Source organism: Phoenix dactylifera, chromosome 1, assembly GCF_009389715.1.
Source record: "Phoenix dactylifera cultivar Barhee BC4 chromosome 1, palm_55x_up_171113_PBpolish2nd_filt_p, whole genome shotgun sequence".
In the NCBI taxonomy this organism is placed as follows: Eukaryota; Viridiplantae; Streptophyta; class Magnoliopsida; order Arecales; family Arecaceae; genus Phoenix; species Phoenix dactylifera.
In genome coordinates, this window is record NC_052392.1 from 13,932,791 (window position 1) to 13,955,802 (window position 23,012).

The window sequence follows — 23,012 nt, forward strand, 5'->3', positions numbered from 1 at the left end:
TCCCTTGAATGGTGGTTGAGATATGGGATATACAGTAATGGTGGATTTATACATGGAGAGAATTAGAAGAGGTCAACGATTTGCTGAGCTGTGATATTTGTATACCTGTAAATTTGTAATATACCCCTTGAATAGTGGCTGAGATATGAGATATAGTAATGGTGGATTTATACATGAAGAGAATTAGAAGAGGTCAATAATTTGCAAAGCTGTGATATTTGTATAGTTGTAATACTCCCCCTCAAGTTGGAGCATGGAGATCCGTAATGCCCAACTTGCGTGAAATATGGTGGAAAGAGTCACGACCCAAGGCCTTTGTAAAAATATCTGCGAGCTGTGAATCAGCAAACACACGAGCAGTACAGATCAGCTTGGCACGAAATTTTTCACGAACAAGGTGGCTATCAATTTCAATGTGTTTCGTTCATTCGTGAAAAACAAATTGGCAGCAATGTGGAGGGCAACTTGGTTATCACGGTAAAGCTGCATGGGTTGCAGATGAAAAATGGCAAGATCGTGGAACAACTGCTTTAACCAAACAAATTCACAAGTTGGGGTGGCAATGGCATGATTTCAGCTTCGGCAGAGGAGCAAGAAACAGTAACTTGTTTCTTCGTGCACCATGAAATGGGACTAGAACCGAGTAAAATAAAATAGTTAGTAGTGGAGCGGCGAGTAATAGGATAGCTGGCCTAATCAGAGTCAGTGTGTAGCCATGAATCTGAAGATCAGATCATGAAGAAAAAAGTAAGCCTTTGCCTGGGGAAGACTTGATGTATCTAAGAATGCAAAGAGAGGCTTTATAATGAGGTTGGCGAGGTTGATGCATAAACTAACTCAAAAGGTTGAACTAGTCTAGTAATAGTGAGGTAGATGAGACGGATGATGAGATGGCGGTAAGAGCTTGGATCAGCAAGAGGGTCACCATCATGATCGGTAAGCTTCAAATTCTGCTCCATGGGGAAGGTGGCTAGTCGAGCACCAAAGTGGCCACTGTCAGCAAGAATATCCAAGTCATATTTCCATTAGTTGAGGAAAATGCCAGTGGGAGAGCGAGCAATTTCAAGGCTAAGGAAATATTTGAGAGTGCCAAGATCTTTGATTTTGAATTGTGTGGTAAGAAAGGCCTTAGTCTTGGTGATCGCCTAAAGGTCATTATCTGCTGCAAAAATATCATCCACATAGACAAGAATTACAGTAATAGAATGATTTTCGGAAAGAGTAACAAGAGAGTGATCAGCCTATGACTGGTAGAAACCAACAATAAGAAGGATAGAAGAAAGCTTAGAGAACCAATTGCGGGTGGCTTGCTTGAGACCATATAGAGATTTATAGAGTTGACAGACTCGAGTCTTCCCCTTACGATAATAACCCAGTGGAGGATAAATTTCCTCATCAAGATCGCCATGGAGGAATGCATTATAAATATCAAGTTAATGTAAGAACTAATTTTTGGCAATGGCAACAACAAGGACACAACGAACGGTAACAAACTTAGCAATGGGAGCAAAAGTGTCGTGTTAGCCCAACCCTTCAACTTAAGTGTAACCCTTAGCAATAAGGCGAGCTTTATGGCGTTCAATGGAACTGTCTGCTCTAAGTTTGGTTTTGAAGATCCATTTGCAACCAATGGATTTTTTTCCCAAGAGGAAGAGGTTGGAGGGACCAAGTGTGGTTGTTTTCTAATGCTTGTATCTTGGATGCCATGGCTTCACGCCAATGGGAGTGTTGAGCAGCTTTAGAATATGACCGAGGTTCGTCCTGTGCAGATAAGGAGGAGAGAAAAACAAGGTGTTTGGCAATAAAGCGAGAGTAAGAGAGAAAACAATGAAGAAAATGGACATTACTTGCTGAGGACTGATTGGATGAAGAAGGTGTGATGGATCTATGGGGCAAGGTGGGGCATACATAATCATGAAGATATGCAGGACCAGTGATGGAGCGTTTTGGGCGAGAAGGTGGTTGAGACGGGTTAAGAGGAGGATCAGGAGAAAGGGATGTGAAAAAGTCAGGGAGAGGGGATGTGGGAGATGGGTGGTCAATAGGAGACACAGGGTTGGGAATGATTGCGGTGAAAGAATTGGATTGAGTAGACTGAAATGGAAATTGGTATTTAATGAATGTAACATCATGAGAAAAGAAAATTTTTTTGGACTCTAGATCATAAACTCTATAAACTTTTTGAGCATGAGGGTAACCAAGGAAAACACACCATAAGGCTCTAGGTGAAAATTTATCATGAGAAGAATGAAACGTATGTGCATAGCAAAGACATCCAAAAACATGCAAGTGATCATATTTAGGGAGAATGTTAAAAAGCAACTCATAAGAGGATTTCTTCTCAAGATTAGGAGATGGAATGCGATTTATAAGAAGAGTGGCAGTTAAAATGCATTCAACCTAGAAAATGAGAAGGAGGTTGGCTTGAAGACGTAAAGCTCGAGCAACATTAAGAAAGTGTTGATGTTTACGTTCTGCAACGCCATTTTGTTTGGAGGTCTCGACACAAGTGCATTCATGAAGAATGCCATTGTCATGGAATAAATTTTGCATAGAATGAGATAAAAACTCTTAACCATTTTCAGTACGGATATGGCGAATGGTGAACTGAAATTGATTTTTTATAAGAGAAAAAAAAGTTTGAGACAGGTGAATGCTTCAGATTTGAAATGCATAAGGTAGAACTATGTATGGCATGAAAAATCATTAATAATTGTTAGAAAATAATGAGCATTAGTAAAAGATGGAGTGGGATATCCTCCCCAAATATCACAATATATTCATTTAAAAATGGTCGTGCTTTTATTGTGATTCAAAGAAAAGGGTATTCGAGCATGTTTAGCCCGAATACAAACATCACAATGTGCAGATATATTGGCAAAAGAAAGATTTTTACTTAAATTAGAAGCAGGATGTCCAAGACGCTAGTGCCATAAGAATGGAGCAATGATGCAGGAAATGGTAGATGCTAAGTGCGAAAAAAAATTGCCAGATGATTTTAGATAATAGATGCTATCACAAACTTCACCCATTTCAATCAACTTTCTCGTGCGCAGGTCCTAAAAAACACAAAAGGTAGGAAATAAAAGGGCTACACAATTAAGAGCTTTGGTGATTTTATTTATGAACAAAAGATTGAATGTAAAAGTAGGAACATAGAGGACATTAAATAAAGAGAGAGTAGGGGAAAATCGAATGGTACCAAAGCTAGCAATGGGAATAGTCTCACCTGTGGGAAGAACAATAGGACTTCCATGTGTAACAGGATGACAAGTTTCAAATAAGGACTTATTGGGAGACACGTGGTCAGATGCACCATTATCTAAAACCCAATCTAATTTATGTGAAGAAGAAACTATATGACAACTAGACATATAAGCAATACCAGAAAAATTTGTTGTTGGGTTACAAGTAGGCGAGGAAATGTCCATCAATTGTCCATATTGCTCTGCCGCAAGATCTGGTATTGCACTTTTAGTTATTGTAGGTAGATTTTTTCCGTTAGTTACATGATGGGCAGCATGGTATGCATTTTGTTTGCTACCATTAGAGCGTGAATTCTCTCTTGAGTGGTCCCAATTTGTAGGATGCCCTATGATTTTGTAACATGAATCCTTCCAATAACCGGCTTTTCCACAATGGTCACATTGTTGCGTCCTCTTTCTCTACCTTTAGAATCAGATTGGCATGAAGTGAAATTTTGGCGACTTGCAGACATAGCAATAGAATCTATGGAGATTGAAGGTAAGTGTAACAGCCGTTGTTTCTCTTTCTGATGAAGGATAGAGTACACCTTGTCGACAGTGGGCAAAGGTTCCATGGCAAGAATCTGGCTGCAGATAGAAATGTAAGATTCATGAGCCCCATCAAAAACTGGAACACCCTCTCGATTTTTTGGATCGAACATAGCTCTTTCAGACCACCACAAGAATAGATTGGATTCATTTGAAGTGCTGTCAGTTCATCCAAGTATCCTTTAATGGTGCTATAATAAGCCATAAGTGAGAGGTTACCTTGATTGAGAGTGCAGATGTCGTGTTTAAGCTTGAAAACCCGTAGGTTATTACTGTGAGAGATTCGTTCTTCCAAATCAAGCCAGACTTTTCTTGGACTATTGTAGTAGATGATGGTGTTGATGAGAGATTTATCAATCGAGTGTAGCAATCATGAAAAGCACCATATCCTTGCAGCGCTCCTAGACTTGAATTTCTGTAGTATTAGAAGTTAGTTTGGGAAGAGATCAACCAATAAAACCAAATTTATTCTTAGCGTTGAAGACCATCCATATGGCGTGCTTCCACATCGAATAATTATCACCTATGAGCGGCGTGGAAATAAAGATTGTGCCTAGATGGTTAGATGAGTGCAAGAAGAAAGATGAAGCAATATCACCAGAAGAATTGAGAAGATTAGTTTCATATGATTGGAAGGAGGCTTCATGGTTGGATGTTGACATGAAGAGATGAAGAGCAAAAAAAGATTGTTTAAAACTCTGATACCATGTTAGAGAAGCTATGACAGAGACAAAATATTGAGGAGAAATGTTTTCTCTGTATATTTCATAAACAAAAGCATACAACATATATGTATACAACTCTAGGGAACAAGGATCCCTTGAATAGTGGCTAAGATATGGGATATACAGTAATGGTGGATTTATACATAGAGAGAATTAAAAGAAGTCAATGATTTGCTGAGCTGTGATATTTGTATAGCTGTAATATATCCCTTGAATGGTGGCTGAGATATGGGATATATAGTAATGATGGATTTATGCATGGAGAGTATTAGAAGAGGTCAGTGATTTGTTAAGCTAAGATATTTGTATAGTTGTAATACCTCCACTGCAATCCCTTCTCTCTTTTCTCTAGCAAGCAAACATCCCTCCACTCCTCTCCGAATCCGCTGCATCGTCGTGCCTTTTTCACGACTTTTTGATGCCTCCACCGCCCTCGTCATCCTCTCCTCCGGTGAGATCCATCCCTCCCAGCCTCCACGGGCATATCAACGACCGGTCTCCCTCAATTAATGCTAACCCTCCACTCCATTGCTTCCCCCTTAAAAAAAACACTGACTCTCCTCTTCTCTATCCCTCCTCCGATCTGCAATCATACTGTGTCCTTCCATGCCTTTGACACCTCCGCCGCCATCCCTTCTCTCTTCTCCTAAAGTAGCATCCCTCCACTCCTCTTTAGAGTGCGTCATCCTGCCTTTCCATAGCTTTGATGCCCCACCATCCTCCCCATCCTCTTCTCCAATGAGTTTCATCCCTCCACTCATCCCCTGGACCTTATCTTCTCATGTCCACCATCCTTCCTTAGTCTTACCCTTGAATCCTCTCACTTCTCAAGCCTCCCTCTCCATACACTCTCATATTTCTCCACCTCTTACTCCACTCATCTTTAATATTGTAAGGACTTCTCTTTATTTATCGTACATATTATTTCAATCTCTTTTGCTCATGTGTGCGCTTACTCGCATCCTGACAACATTTAATAATAACCCAAAATAACTATTTATTTTAATTATACTTATTAATAAGACATTGATAATCACCATAAAAAATAAATTATTTATTATATTAATTAAATAAAATATAAATTAATTTATAAATTAAAAATGCATTATAATAATAGGTTTTAGTAGCATAATATAATAACAATATAACATACTAATAATATTAGATTATATTGTATTAATATAGCAATCATAATATAATAATATAATATTATTATAATTATATATTGATATTATAAAATATTATTATATTTATAATAAATTTAAAAACTATTATTTATTATAGCATTAAGATTAAAATATTAAAATAAATAATCTATAAGTTAGAGTTTTAATACTATAAAAAACAATAATTGAAAGTACCATACAATATCTTTTATTATCATTTCTAAATATTAAAGTACTTTCTCAATTTAGTTACTAAATAAATATTAAAGTTTTAAATTATTTTAGAAATATAGTTACGAAACAATAAGAAATTTTTTATTAAAAACTCCACTAGCGAAAGCTCTGCTACCAAAAACTCTATCAACAAAAGCTTTGCTTCATACAACAATGTCAAACAGGATCCTAGTTAAATTGTCGTTAAAATATTATTAAATTTATAAAGTAATAATATTTCTAGTCTTACAAAATCATTGTTCAAATTAAATTTATGAAATGATAATTTTACCTAGCAAAACTAGTTCTAAAAGTTAATAATTAAATACTATGTAAGCGATGCTAATCATCAAGTAAAACAAAAGCATCTTATCCACCACAACAACATTTAACAATAACTAAAATGATCATTTATTTTAATTATAATCATTGAATTAAATTATTTCTATTGTTATTTTTCCTTTTTAACAAAAATTGACATGTACTTCACTTCATTGTTTTGGATATTTTCAAAACCTTACTACGTAAATGATTAAAATTATTAATTATTTACGTAAATTCTGGTTTTTTTAATCATGCATGAAATTTCATGAAAGTTTTAAAAAATTACATGATTTATGATTATTTTATATTTATTCTATTATTAGAAAATAGGTGCAGAGAGTGGATCCATATTTAAAGAGAATAATCAAAATAAAATTTATCAATAACTACGTATGTTAAAAACAGATATACTTTATTTTATTTTCTGGTACTTTGAAGATTCCAATAAAAAAGTAAAATTTATCAATTTTATTTCAAATAACTAAAAATATCAGTTTAACTATTTCCATTGCATTCATGAACTATAGATGTGACAATGACCTATTATCATAATGTATGCCATCATTTCCAACATCTAGTCCTTTTCATCAAAATGGCTCAACTATCGAGCACAACTTTCTCGACAGAACTCCATGAAAGGATTGAGCCTCATCTTATGGGCAGCTGCCAACTTGATGTCAACCCTAATTATTGGTGCAAAACTTGTTTTTTTTATCATCTCAGCATTCTAATGTTTTCTCTCAACTGCAGCTGATAAAGATAAAAAGATTGTATGTAGACTCATGGATATGATTTGCTTGCTTGTTAACTTCAAAATATCTCCTTCAAACACATGGATCTTTATATTGATGAAGACAAATGATGATATTTTCCCACAATTTACAAAAAGATTTAATGAAACGTATGTCTAGGAGACAAACTCAGCAATCAATAGCAAAAATTGATCTAAAAGCTGGCTGAGATCTTTGAGACTTTCCACTGTGATGACCATTCTCTTGTAAATTTGGTCTCGAATTATAGTCTCAATCACTGGTTGTTTTCGACATAGGTGCCTGATGGTATTTTTGTTAAGACAGCAAAAATTATTTGCAGATTTATTTGGGAATAAGATTCTTCTCAAGTTGGCTTTTATTATAAGGGTCAACACAAATTAATTTCCCCTAAAGCTTACTGTGGCCTGGCAATTTAGAATGATCACCACTATCAAGAGATAGATATATATTAAAAATGATACGCTGTATGGCATAAAAAGTCGTTTGATAGCTATCCATCTTCTGATAATGGCCATTGAGCAGCGTACATCAGTCTGTGGTGCAAACCGCGCACCGTAGAGGATCCATACTCATTTGGAATTCAAGATGGGCAAAGGTGGCTACAATGGGCAAAAATGTGATGAAGTTATTGCAAAATCATGAGACTCGCTCTAAGCTCAACTAGTCAAAGACAAATATGGGATCAAACGACGCGCTCTCTTGAGAATAAGGAGCTCGCAAGAATGACAGCTTGGAAGACTTGGTGCATGGCAAATGAGCATTTCAAAACTTTCTACCAAGCACCAACTACAAATCAGCATGTATGATGGGTAAGACGGGAACCAGCCCCTCTTAACTACTCCAAGATATACAGATGGCTTTGCAATGTCATGTCAAGTGAAACCTTCAAATGTTTGCACCAAGACCAGTAACCCATATGGAAATTAGATGGACATTACTGGCATCCGTTTCTTTTATATAATAGCTGATATTTACATACTTATCTAGAATTTGATCATCTCAGTAATCGACCATGCTGTCGTGTATAATCTATCCCTTGAATCACATGTAAAAATTGTGTATGGCAAATTTATAATATCAATGCATCCATCAGTTTGCAAGTGAGAAACATCTATTTAGCTGTCATTTGTAGAAGCTGCCAATGAAATTTGATTGGGCTCTGGAGGGGCATTAACCAGTTTAACTCCGGACACCTACCCATGCCCTCGGAAGCCCCCTCTTCGCTTATCCTGGGTTGGCTCACCTGACAACACAATTTTAACACAAAAATGAGTTGCAAGAGAATAAGTTACCAAAAAGCTCATTTACATTGAAAGATGAGTTTCAACAAGCACAAGATTAGTGGTGCAACAACAGATGATGTACATCAACTTTGTCCCAGGGTTTGGAAGACTTGACAACGAACAATAGTGAGCTTATCACTCTGCCAGGTTTCATAACCATGCGATCTGGTTACAGCTTCCACCAAGTTTCAGGAAACCCATGAACTGAACCATGGGGCCCACTTCTATCACCGACCTAGCCATGCGTTTGGCATATGGGCAAAAGAAGGCATGGTAGCACTTCTGTAACCAAGATAAACAAAGAAAACCAACCTAAAGGCTCAATGCTTGAAATGGAGCTCAGGACATAATCTCTCCCAGTAGGATGGCTGCCCGAACTTTCAAAGGCACATTACTTGTAACCAACCACTTTCACGTACATATAATAAATACAGCACAGAGGCATGGTGCTTGCAGAGTTGAAGTTTAAAAAGGGAACATTCACAAAAATTAGGAAACTGAAAGTTTTATCCTATCAGCCAATTTTGATTTACCTAATGGTGTTTCAGGTGACAGAGCCAACGGTTGAAACGAATGGCAGAGTGTGGCATATGAATGCCATGCTCAGATGATACTAGGCTTCTTTGGCATACTGCATCCAATATTGTTCATCTATCTGATACAAGACTCAGATTCTACTACCATACTTATGGTCAAAAGTCCATTGCTTTACCAAAAATAAAGACAGAAAGCCTCATTAATGTGAAGTAATCAGAAGAAAACTTCCCAAAAGCGTCAAGTATGCAAAACTAGACTTGTACTAGGCAGAGCGCAGCGGAGCTGAAAAAACTCCCACTAAGTTCCATGACATGCAAGCCGACCCATTAAATCAAGTCTTCAATCAGAATGTTAGGTTTGCATGTATCCATTGGTCCAACACAATATCATGAAATAATTGGAACTTAGGGCAGCCATAATACTACGAAACGATGTGTTCTCTGGGGACATCAATCAAATGGCCCAACATGTATGAGCCAATCCAGGCACTCAAAATCCCTTGAAATCCTTGTGGTCTTCTGTGTCATTATAGAGGAACATGAATAAAAAAAACAAAGAAAACAACAAATTATATCTTACCAAAATCCTCTTCATCATCATTTTGACTCGTGAAAAATGGAGTGAGATAATTTTTATCCAATGCAGTGAAAGATGTAGTGCTGCAGCAGCGATCCAAAAACAATCAGGTCAAAGAGCAAATAAAAAGCCTTGAAATGTACAAAGAGATGACCTATAAAAACTGAACCAAACCTTTCATGGAACTCTTTGAGTTTCATCTTTAGCCTACTCCCAGATGAAGTACCCTCTTCATAAGATGGGGCAACATAGCCATTGTTTCCCTCGTAGCTCTGCTGATAATAATAAAATATTAAACATTGATAGATGATTGAAGTGATAACAAGAGCAGTAAGCTGTTGTATATATTCATATTCACTCTAATTCAGTAGGTAAGAAATTTAGCAGCAAGGTCTGCCATACTTTCCGGTACGGGGCGTACCATACCATACCGAGAGAAAACCGATGCAAAACATATTCAAGTCGGTACAAACCCCGTACCAAGGTGCATACCGTTCCATACCGAGGTGTACTGAGATGAAAATTGAGAAAATAGGTAAGAAAGTTAATTTGGCACAGAAGTGTACCGAACCAATAAGATACCAATACAGTACCCAGTACCAAGATTACGGATCTTACTTAGCAAATATATGATACAAGCACACAACAACATTAATAAATACAGGCTAACCACTATTTCTCAAGGGGAAAAAAATCATCGCAAGAGAACAACGATAAGCCTAGCTTAATTTCCAGGAGTGTTCCCTAGGAGAAACCCAAGAACGTGTTTATGTGGAAGAGGAGAATTTATACAAGTTCATGAAGAAGCAATGCCACTCAATCTGCAAATAAGCTCATAGGAAATTACAAATTTATAAGAGCCATTGATGTTGTGAGAGAAACGAATCAACAACCAATTTCAGAGAACACAAATATGTTGTGTCATCTGCACAATTGCCAAGGAGAAGCGAGCCCACATTAACTAGACAATGTCATATATACAATGGTACCAGGACAAAAATCTTAATGGCTTGCAGAAAAACAAAACGGGATAATGGAGTAAAATAAATAAACCAGATCATTTTGACTATTAGCTTCCAAGAACTTACTTCTCCAATTGGACCATCGTAATCATCACCTACGACTTCCAGAGCTTCAAGCATGGTGCCAGTTGAGCCCCCAATCAATAGAACCTATAAAATTACTCAAAAGGGATCAAATAAATCCAAGGTGCATCAGAAAAAGAAAATCTTGAAACATTTCCATTTTGTAAAATTCAGATACCGGAAAATTAGATATTGCATCTTAAATAAGCAAATTATTCATAAAATTGAATCACGATCTATCTTCTTGATCATATCTGGGATAGGTTATTTGAGTTCATAGAAGACCAAGCCATCAAGCCTAAAAACTGAACCAGAGTTAACCTTTGAAAACTAAGAAAAAGAAAGGACGTAAATTTTAGTTTCCACATATCAATTAAAAGAAAACTCCAGCATCACTCTCTTTACTGCACCTTTTGTCCTGATTCTCTCTAATAATATGAAAGTCCACCACGAGCCAGAATTTACTATTAGCATTAAATCCACTAAAACAAGTTTTCATGCTTTACAGCTTTATCGTCTACATAACAAGACTCAAATCAGCTAAATCAGTTAATTGCCACCATAAAATAGATCTTCTTTGTAAGGTAATTAGGTCATTAAGATGTTTCACTTGAACTCTAGCAAAACATATCCATTCACGGCTTTTTTTCAAACACACTTCACCTCTCCTTTCACAACCTAATCCACATCGAAAGAACCAAAAATTTGGGTGCAAATACATCATATGATTAAAACTACATGCTTCCTCCATTGTGCCACAAATACCACCATGTTTTGATAAAGAGCACTTTTTAAGCATGAAATACCTTGTCAAATCATATATCTTCCATTGCCTCTGAAGGTCCAACTTCCAGAAAATGCTCATCTTCAAGTCACTGAATGTACCACGAAAATCTTCTTTTCATAAAAATGACTCACTTGACCATGTGTTTTATTCATAATATAGAATGTACCTGAGATATTATGCATTTTTGCAACAATACAGATCTTGTACATCATCATCTTCTTCAAGCGCCACTCTGTATTTTCTTCCAACTTTTTTTAATTGATAATATTACCTTATTGATCCCAATCACTCCCACAGAGTCATTGCCACCTTCACCATCTCCTATAATTGACCTCCCTCTTGCCCCTGCTTTAGAACTTGTTAGTTATTTGTGTATTGAGATTTTCCACTATCTAGCTTTACACCAATTGCACGATGTAGCTAGGCTGATGCGTCCATGGATAAGCCATCATCCCACAGCCAAGTTTTAATAGCTATTAACCCAACCATCAGTGACTTATCATTCCTACCATAATCTATGGTCACATAGTGGGGCTGCCATCATCCATGTTCTGTCTATACATATAAATAGTCACTACAGCATATTCCAATATCTTTCAGACTTCACTTTTTACTTTTTTTTCTTCCACTTTTTACCCTCTTCTTTCTCTCTTCCCCCATGGGTCCTTGGTTGCCTGTGATTGAGGCACCTTGTGGCTCGCACCATGACGCTTACCCTCTTCCTCTATGCCAAGCAGCACGTGAACGGATTTGCCTTTTTGTTTCTCAAGACTTCTGGTTCACGAGCATAGCAGCCAAGGCATCAAGTTATATTCCATTGAGTGGATTCTTCCATTTTCGCTAATGCCCAAGTGATCTTATTTCTGTTCACATGTCAAAAAAACAGAGAAATATATGTTTTTCTGCACTACTGTGTCCTAAAAATATGGCAAATAATGTGTCAATGTGGTACAGCAAGGACATTGTTAGATTATAGCGATTACAAGAGAAATAAATGACTAATGATGGAAAATAATGTCATTATTTACCAAACCACAATTGATTAAATAAAATATTTTTGACTACTAGCTGGATAAAAAAATCTTCAATCCAGTACAGGTATTTCAATTAAATAAAAATAAATGAATAGTGTTAATGATACATGATGATTGTTGTCTGCACTGCATAACGGTCATTATAATAGAATAGTGGCCAGATAACAGGCAATATTTAGATATCCATTATTACCATGCACAGCAATGACAGATCCCCCAGTGAAAGCCTGAAACTAACTAGTCATTATTATGGTCATAACACCCGATACTTTCACAAAACTATCTGCACATAGTTTATTAGGGTTTGAAATAAATGTGGCTCTATCAGCTTGTTACTTTTGTTTTAAAGGAACATAATGCTCGATAACAAAAAAAAACAAATAACAGCATTATGAGCCCAAATCATGCTGATCAAATAAAAAATTATTCTTAATTGTTGACTAAATAAAAAATATTCAATAGGCACAAAAGATTGAATTTAGAAATATTACAAAACAACAGCCTTAGTGAATGCTGTAAAAGCTAAATAATGGATCTTGATCATATAACGGCCTTAGTAACAAAACAACAGTCAAACAATGGTGGTTATTCAAATACTTCTTATGCATATTATATCATAAGGAACCCCCTCAAAAGTATAGTGGTCATCATAATATTATGATGGGTGTTATTTAAAATCATGATTTTTATTGACAAAATTCACATCCGCAACAAAACTTTTAATGTCTACAGTAGCCTTTCTAATATGCATGTCTGTTATTCACTAGATTACATATGCACACAATTGTACTAATGTTAGTTGGCATTCTCTACATATGTGCATAGGTGTTGGGTTTTTTTTGCATGCCGCTAAAGTTGTTTGTTGCATTCAATTTATGTACAAGTTTTTGCTTTTTAACTGCCAGTCTACTGCTGCTCCATTCATGCATATCACAGTTTTCATCTAAGGCAATTTGCATACTTGTTTTTTTCCTTTTTTGGAATTTTAGTTTAATGATACTGCATATTTTGTTTCCATCTTCTGCATAATTTATGTACATCTGTATATATATATATATATATAAAAAAAAAACTTTCTTCCTATGTTTCCCATGCATGGCATGGAGCTTGTGCAAGTTCCTTAGTACAACAGTTGTGGCTGAATAGCATACTACACCATTATAAGATGTGATCATGTTTCTGAAATGGCCTATGAGAACCTATTTCGTGGATGTGGGTCTGCAAAAAAAAAAAAAAAGACCAACCTAAATGGTTGAATCAACAGATACAAGGTTTACAGGATGGCATATGCCTTTCTCATTATGATCTTCTTCCTATACTCTATATGGCATCTTATCCACCATATAGCTATTGACTTCATGAAGCTCACTTGGCGCAATGCTTCACTTCTCAAACAAAATCTCTGCACTGGATTAGGAAGGATTTTTAGTTTTCTTGAAGAGCTCATATTGCAGCATATGATGACACGAGAGTACTGTTGGTCTTTTTTGGAAGGGATACCAGATTGAAAAAATTACAGAAAGCTTGGTATGGAATTTGAAGAAGTTTGGCACTATGAAGTTTGTGACTGCAGAAGAAATTGATAGTTTCTTTCAATTGCCCAGAAGTGCAATTTGAGTCAAGACTCTCCAAATTTCAATACACAGTACATCAAAAGGATGGACATATTTCATTTAACTTTTACTGAAAAAAGAAGATCTTTGATCAAGCAAGATACATTATTCAAATCATCCAAGAAAATCAAGAACATCTCAATGAGATGCGCATTCAGTAATCCAGGAAGCATGCAATGACCAGGTCCCAATATGCACTTTAAATGTGCATTGTTTGAAATGTAAAGCAGGCATCACTAACAACACCTACCGTCAGGACAACTATCGCAGTGGTAGCTGTGAATATTGTTTGGCCATGCCCTTCAGGAAGGTCATGGATTGATTGCAGAGCAAGAGCAAAAGCCATAGCCCCTCTAAGTCCTGCTTGCACAAAAAAATATTCATCATTTAAAGAAAAAACTCAAATGTAATTTAACATTCTACCATAGCATATCTACTTACCACTGTACCAAAGAGCCTTCTGGTATTTTGAGGGTATTTGGCGATGTGCTGGACGAACCAAATTGACCAAGTAAGCACAACCAAACACATTTGCCGCCCTAAAGTAATGACAAATCAAGATGGTCAAGCAATGTTATAGAAGATATTCTTAGAATCACATTGCTACAATTCAGAAATCCCTAGAAACAAAATTAACAAACTAAAGCATGAAATTGATGCAATGTGAAAAGTGTCTGTAACATAGGAGAAGGTGATGGAATCAGAGTGCAAAAGGTGCATGCATGTAACATTCATAAAGTAGTCTTGCCTAAGTACAAAAGATTTAAGAAGATATAGTATGGACAAAGAAATATCTATAAGGAATTATAGTAAACTAGCAAAACCACCACAAAATGCTTGTTGCATGGTTCACACTAATAATATCTACAATAAATTACTGTCTGTTCATATTAGCATGTAAATGTTGAATACAAGACACAAGCCACCTATGAAGGGGCAACTTTGACAGAAGCTCCAATATCACAGAAGCATAAATAAGTTCATGAAGAACATGTTAGATTGGCACAAACAAGGCTTTACGTCCCACCAGCTTGGAGCATGCCAGCCATTATATTTGTTTTCTGCCATGCCCCAAAAAGAAAAAGAAAAGAAAAGAAAAGGACTTTTTGGCACACGTTGGTTCCCTGAAAATAGGCAGGATACAGCCACACATGCATGCCCTGTGCTGGCACCAGCACAGCTTGGCACGAAAAACATTGGGTACAAGGCCTATAAATCATTTTAACATTTTGCTTTAATCACATCATAGAGTCTAGCCGTTGCAAGTCAAGATGCCTCAAAGGCTACGGAAATTATCTCGCCATTAACCTTCGATTTGTGTAGTGTTGGCATGTCCGCACTATATTTGATATGGGACCAATAACCGAAAATGCAAACAATGTGTAAGATACACTCAATGTACTAGGTCCATTAATCAATATAAACTTTTCATTGAAAAGCCTAATCCATCTAACATCAAGAAGCCTTGAATGTGAGGCTAGGGAGATTTCCTGGCTTCACACCTGCAACTTAAGAGGCAGTGCTGCACCTTGCAACAAGTAAACACCCAAATTAGCAAGCTGCAGCAAAAACATACATGCTAAAATTTATTGGGATGCAATTTACATGACTAACACCACATATACATCTATAGACATTCTGTGGTACATATCTCTAACACACCATCCTATCTTTTCCCAACTCATAAAAGACAAACATTTAGTTCCCTAGTAGTTCATGTTTTAATAATGCAGCAGTCTAAATCTGTGGAAAGGTTAGTAGGCTGCTCAATAGACTGATATAAAAAATAATTAAGTATGCAATTGAATTTTCACATAAAGTAACAACTAATTTTCATGCACTCATCTGTAATAACCCCAAAATTTTTTTTATATAAAAAGGGATAGAATAGTCCTTTAAAATTGATATAAGGGGTAAAATGGGAAGGAATCAAAAGTTAATGGCATAACTGTAGATCCGTTGAAGTGGCAGGGGCAAATTGGGAATTTAATAATATTAAAAAAGGGTGAATAGTGTTTTGATGTGATTTAATTGGAGGGTTTGAGCTACGGAATGAAGCAGAGAAAGAAAGAGGGAGGGGGTTCACAGACGGCAACAGAGAGGAAGAAAAAGAAGGAGAGGAAATGAAAGGAAGAAAGGAAGAGGAAGAAGAAGAAGAAAAAGAAAAGGAAGGAGATCCCGGTTGCGCTGCCAGCTGAAGGAAAAAACATAGATCTCCTTCCCCTCTACGCAAGGACCTCGATTTCCAAAAAGAAAAAGGTAAATATCCGTCCCTATCTAGTCTTTTGATGACATTAGGCTATACAAAGGGTGGATATAGTCTAGAGGGGTCGGATAAGGGTTGTAGAGGTGGTTAAAAGAGGAAGAATCGGATTTTAACAAATTTTTCCGGCACTACGGAAAAACTGTGTCGAAGTCCCAACTTCGGTGAATTATTTAGGGGGTCAAACGGCCTCCGATGATGATGCATGTTATCTCTTTGGAATCCTCTATGAGTGTAGAATGTTAGGTAAAAATTTCATCAAATTTGGAGTCCTGAAAGTGGATCAAAACCGGGATGAAGTAACCCACTGTCAGTTCGGGTTACTGTTCATCCGGGTGGAAAATAGGGGATTTCATGCTATAATAGAGTATTAAGCCTAGATCAAGCTAAAAGGGACCTTGTACTCATGCAAAGGAGTCCCTAATACACATAAATGGTGAGTTAATTAATTAAAAAGAAAAAGAAGAAAGAAAAGAAAAGATTTAGGGAACAGGGGAGTTGAATCAATTAAAGTTCCCTATGTTATAATTGGCACGTAGATTATAGCCCTTGATACAAGACTAAATGTATTGTAAATGCATGTCACAGTTGGGCAAGAAGCTAGGGAACAAGAGGAAGAAGTCCCCTGCTGCCTACTGTAAAATTCTAGAGGCGTATCGAGGCCGTGCCGGATTGACAGGTGAGTGGGAGTCATGTACTTTGCACCATGAGCTTCCTTAATTCATTTTCATGAATGTCGCCAAGTGTGAATTGATTCCACTTGAGCATATTGATTGATATTGTAGTAGATTCCTCTATAATCTTGATTCTCCATGCTTGATTATTCTGTACATGCATTTGAGGAAACATTGAGAAGAATTACGAGGGGTTTATGAGTAATTAAATTGGATCTGAATTGTGAAATGACTTCTTTTGTAAATTGATTTCATTTCCTCTATTTCAAAGACTTATGAGTGGTAGCCTTGATTATACTCTTTATGAGTAATTAAATTGGATCTGAATTGTGAAATGACTTCTTTTGTAAATTGATTTCATTTCCTCTATTTCAAAGACTTGTAAGTGGTATATTGAGTTGCATTGCACACCCTTGACCCCTCACTCCCAAACCTGATGTTAGTTTATGATTGGGTCGGAGTCGAGTGAGTGGTAGTCTTAATTATGCTCCTTTTAGTAGAGTATTGGGAGGGTGCATTATGGCATTCATGCATGGCTTGACAGTATCTGCAGGACACCTATAGTCGATGGGGTTGAACATCGGCCTTTGTGCACATAGTAGCCTTCTGGGTGGGCGGAGCCCAGTCCCTTCCTAGGGGGGGACACGGCCCTAGGCGTAGGATCGGCCGGTCCTACGACTTACATTCTGCTTGCCGCCGGGCATACTAAGACCCCGCGAGGTGCAGTATGGCTTTCCGCGGATGTAGAATTCCCGCGAGGTGCCGTTTAGTATGTAGATGTGAGATGGATTTCTGTTCTGGATACTGGCCAGCATTTATATGATCAGTGTGGTGTCTTATCCTGCATATGCATGTGACAGTAGGGAGTTGTTGCTGGTTCGCCTGGGGCGTAAAACCCACCTCCCGATAGCTGTCTAGCATTTATGTTATCGGTATGGTGTCTTATCCTGCATATGCATGTGACAGTAGGGAGTTGTTGCTGGTTCGCCTGGGGCGTAAAACCCACCTCCCGACAGCTGTCTAGCATTTATGTTATCGGTATGGTGTCTTATCCTGCATATGCATGTGACAGTAGGGAGTTGCTGGTTCGCCTGGGGCGTAAAACCCACCTCCCGACAGCTGTCTAGCATTTATGTTATCGGTATGGTGTCTTATCCTGCATATGCATGTGACAGTAGGGAGTTGTTGCTGGTTCGCCTGGGGCGTAAAACCCACCTCCCGACAGCTGTCTAGTGATGATTTACATATTGGTGTGGTGTCATATTCGATGTATGCATATGACAGTAGAGAGTTGTTGCTGGTTCGCCTGGGGCGTAAAACCCACCTCCCGATAGCTGTCTTGTTGATGATTCAGCCTATTGACACCTGATTTATATGATTCAGTACTATGACATGTTGAGCATATTCATGAGTAGCATATATGTTGACTTGATTATTCCATATATGCTTCAGATGAGTTGATATTGATTGTGGTGATATTGATGATTTACTCCATATTCTCTATGTTGAGTTCATGTTCATGTTGTTATTGATCTTGAGATTTCATCTCGAGCCATGATTATATTCTGTCTCATGTGCATAGTACTCTCTACTCCACTCACTGAGTATTTATATACTCACTCTCCAGTTTGATATTTTTGATTGCAGGGCAGGTATTGTATAGAGAGGAGCAGGATTAGTGGTTGCCTGCTAGCTGTGCCGCTCCATAGTATAGTATAGTATAATGTAGATAGAGGTTTATACCCTTTTGGTGTATTATAAACCTTCTGTTGTATTTAGTGTATAGTTACAGTCATAGATCCTGTTGTGGATATGGGTTTGACCATGGATGGAATGGGAACCAGATTTTTATACAGATGAGTTATATGCCTGAGATAATGTATTGATATATATTGTCCAGGTTCATTATGTGACGGATTATGTGATTGCTGCTCTGACAGGTAGTGTGTTGTATGTATTGAGATAATCCTGACAGGTCACTATAGGAAAAGTGATCATTTTGTGCATGCATCATGCCAAATTTTTTTCAAGATTTATTGATGATTGATAGGTAGTAGGGTTCTACGCGGTGGCTGGTGGCCTTATGCCTACCCGCACCCTAGGACCGTCGCGGCGGCCCGCCGGGAATGGGGCGGGGGTCGTGACAAAGCTTGGTATCAGAGCAAAGGTTAAACAAGAGTCCTGTCAGAGCAATAGGGTGAGTCAGGATTAAGTATAGGATTATACTATGGAGCATAGGATTTTTCTGTATGTTATTTTATGAGTCATTTACAACTCAGTAAAATATATCATGACTCAGTGTGTAACGACCATCCTCTCTTTTTAACTCTTTTAGAGACATATAAAGAATACCTCCAAGGAGAGGACCTGCTCGTCTTGGAAAAAGGATGGAGCCAGATATAGCATTGGATGCGGGTTTCGCACATGTCGAGCCCCAAAGAGAAAAACCTCCTCCTGCTAATAGACGGAGGGTTAATGATCAAGGAGAGGTAGGAAGTAGAGATGCATTGATGGAACAGTTACTGGCGGAGAATCAGGCTCTGAGGGAGCAGATTGCTCGAGGGAAATCTCCTGCCCCGTCAGTAGTATCCATCCCACCTCCTGTACCTGTGCCAAGAAGTTTGGCCAGGCGGGCTCTAGATGATGAGGGGATTACTGTACAGGAATTTCTTAGGCTCAGAACCCCGGAGTTTAAGGGGGAAGAAGGTGAAGAGCCTCAGAGATTCCTGGAGGAGACTGAAAAGATGATACGGAGACTGCCCTGTTCTGATGCAAGAGCTATAGAACTTGTAGGGCTTATAATGAAGGAAGATGCCTAGAACTGGTACCAGAGACAAGTGGAGGACAGATTGTACAGTAGGAATCCTCCAACCTGGGAAGAGTTCAGGCAAGCAGTGATGGATGAGTTCTTGTCTCCGGCTGAGAGGCAGAATCGGGCTCTTCAGTTTGAGAGGCTGAAGCAGATGCCCGGAATGAGCGTATCTGAGTACGCTCGTGAGTTCACTAGATTGGGGAAGTATGCTCCTTACATCATCCCCACTAAAGCTGCCAGGATAGAAAGGTTCAGACAAGGTCTGATTTCCCCGCTTTATAATGCAGTACTGGCAGTAGAGGTCCCCACCTTGTCTAGGCTGATAGATAAAGCAAAACAGTGGGAGACCAGAAACAAAGAAGAAAGAGCTGAAAGAGAATAGAGAAAAATGAGTGTGGGGAAGGAGCAAAGCAGTAAAGATAGATCTGAGGGAGTAGATCTCTCGGAGGGCCCGACGGAGCAGTCTGTACGCTCAGCTCCACCTACCCCACGTAAGAGGAAATGGAGGGAAAGAGGTCAATCACAAGATACTTTTCTACCATCAGTACCTCTTCCTCCAGTCACTATGGCCAGAACTGAATCTAGGTTTCAGTCATGGCCAGTGTGTGGCATATGTGGGAAGCAGCACCCTGGCAGATGCAGAATGGGTCAGGGAGTGTGCTACAGATGTGGACAGCCGGGTCATTTTGCCAGAGAATGCCTGCAGGGTGCCACCCAGCAGTTTGTGCCTTTGGCATCCTACCCTTCTGTGCAGATGGACAGGCCTAGTAGTAGGGGGCCTGTAGGCAGAGGCAGAGGTCAGACACCAGCGTCACAGCAGAGTGTTGGACCATCTCAGCCATTAGCTCCAGTAGGTAGAGGGCAAGGAAGGGTGTTCACGGTAAATCCACAAGAGGCACAGGCATTAAATGTAGCTGTGACAGGTATGCTCCTCATTGATAAGATTAAAGCTAGAGTGTTATTTAATTCTGAAGCTACCCATTCATTTGTGTCCCCTTATTTTGCTAAAAAGTTAGCTAAGGATAAGATATTGATGCATATTCCCTTAGCTATTAATACACCTGTAGGGGATAGTATAGAAGCGAAGTATGTATATCCTACCTATGTGGTAGAGATAGAAGGTAAAACACTCCTAATTTATTTGATTCCCAATACCACACCGAGCAGAGTATGAAGACCAGATACACTCACCCCTTTGAGTAATCAGGTAATTTACTCTTTTAAATTCGAGGACGAATTTTATATAAGGAGGGGAGGATGTAATAACCCCAAAAATTTTTTTATATAAAAAGGGATAGAATAGTCCTTTAAAATTGATATAAGGGGTAAAATGGGAAGGAATCAAAAGTTAATGGCATAACTGTAGATCCGTTGAAGTGGCAGGGGCAAATTGGGAATTTAATAATATTAAAAAAGGGTGAATAGTGTTTTGATGTGATTTAATTGGAGGGTTTGAGCTACGGAATGAAGCAGAGAAAGAAAGAGGGAGGGGGTTCACAGACGGCAACAGAGAGGAAGAAAAAGAAGGAGAGGAAATGAAAGGAAGAAAGGAAGAGGAAGAAGAAGAAGAAAAAGAAAAGGAAGGAGATCCCGGTTGCGCTGCCAGCTGAAGGGAAAAACATAGATCTCCTTCCCCTCTACGCAAGGACCTCGATTTCCAAAAAGAAAAAGGTAAATATCCGTCCCTATCTAGTCTTTTGATGACATTAGGCTATACAAAGGGTGGATATAGTCTAGAGGGGTCGGATAAGGGTTGTAGAGGTGGTTAAAAGAGGAAGAATCGGATTTTAACAAATTTTTCCGGCACTACGGAAAAACTGTGTCGAAGTCCCAACTTCGGTGAATTATTTAGGGGGCCAAACGGCCTCCGATGATGATGCATGTTATCTCTTTGGAATCCTCTATGAGTGTAGAATGTTAGGTAAAAATTTCATCAAATTTGGAGTCCTGAAAGTGGATCAAAACCGGGATGAAGTAACCCACTGTCAGTTCGGGTTACTGTTCATCCGGGTGGAAAATAGGGGATTTCATGCTATAATAGAGTATTAAGCCTAGATCAAGCTAAAAGGGACCTTGTACTCATGCAAAGGAGTCCCTAATACACATAAATGGTGAGTTAATTAATTAAAAAGAAAAAGAAGAAAGAAAAGAAAAGATTTAGGGAACAGGGGAGTTGAATCAATTAAAGTTCCCTATGTTATAATTGGCACGTAGATTATAGCCCTTGATACAAGACTAAATGTATTGTAAATGCATGTCACAGTTGGGCAAGAAGCTAGGGAACAAGAGGAAGAAGTCCCCTGCTGCCTACTGTAAAATTCTAGAGGCGTATCGAGGCCGTGCCGGATTGACAGGTGAGTGGGAGTCATGTACTTTGCACCATGAGCTTCCTTAATTCATTTTCATGAATGTCGCCAAGTGTGAATTGATTCCACTTGAGCATATTGATTGATATTGTAGTAGATTCCTCTATAATCTTGATTCTCCATGCTTGATTATTCTGTTCATGCATTTGAGGAAACATTGAGAAGAATTACGAGGGGTTTATGAGTAATTAAATTGGATCTGAATTGTGAAATGACTTCTTTTGTAAATTGATTTCATTTCCTCTATTTCAAAGACTTATGAGTGGTAGCCTTGATTATACTCTTTATGAGTAATTAAATTGGATCTGAATTGTGAAATGACTTCTTTTGTAAATTGATTTCATTTCCTCTATTTCAAAGACTTGTAAGTGGTATATTGAGTTGCATTGCACACCCTTGACCCCTCACTCCCAAACCTGATGTTAGTTTATGATTGGGTCGGAGTCGAGTGAGTGGTAGTCTTAATTATGCTCCTTTTAGTAGAGTATTGGGAGGGTGCATTATGGCATTCATGCATGGCTTGACAGTATCTGCAGGACACCTATAGTCGATGGGGTTGAACATCGGCCTTTGTGCACATAGTAGCCTTCTGGGTGGGCGGAGCCCAGTCCCTTCCTAGGGGGGGACACGGCCCTAGGCGTAGGATCGGCCGGTCCTACGACTTACATTCTGCTTGCCGCCGGGCATACTAAGACCCCGCGAGGTGCAGTATGGCTTTCCGCGGATGTAGAATTCCCGCGAGGTGCCGTTTAGTATGTAGATGTGAGATGGATTTCTGTTCTGGATACTGGCCAGCATTTATATGATCAGTGTGGTGTCTTATCCTGCATATGCATGTGACAGTAGGGAGTTGTTGCTGGTTCGCCTGGGGCGTAAAACCCACCTCCCGATAGCTGTCTAGCATTTATGTTATCGGTATGGTGTCTTATCCTGCATATGCATGTGACAGTAGGAAGTTGTTGCTGGTTCGCCTGGGGCGTAAAACCC

The 23,012-nt window shown here is 38.5% G+C and overlaps 1 protein-coding gene across 2 annotated transcripts in view; it reads right to left on the reverse strand.

The window, feature by feature from the left end:
• Positions 1-7,887: 7,887 nt before the first annotated feature.
• The window catches only part of LOC103713551 (sodium/hydrogen exchanger 6-like), a 33,982-nt gene continuing 18,857 nt past the window's right edge, over positions 7,888-23,012 (reverse strand). Inside the window, exons 17-22 of one of the 2 annotated variants that reach the window (XM_008800518.4) lie at positions 14,352-14,449; positions 14,161-14,270; positions 10,480-10,563; positions 9,566-9,666; positions 9,395-9,474; positions 7,888-8,238 (exon numbers count right to left, since the gene is read on the reverse strand). In XM_008800518.4, coding sequence (XP_008798740.2) covers positions 8,189-8,238; positions 9,395-9,474; positions 9,566-9,666; positions 10,480-10,563; positions 14,161-14,270; positions 14,352-14,449 — 523 coding nt within the window. In that variant the 3' untranslated portion in view covers positions 7,888-8,188. The remainder of the gene's footprint in view (positions 8,239-9,394; positions 9,475-9,565; positions 9,667-10,479; positions 10,564-14,160; positions 14,271-14,351; positions 14,450-23,012) is intronic. The other variant, XM_039127272.1, reaches the window with a different exon arrangement.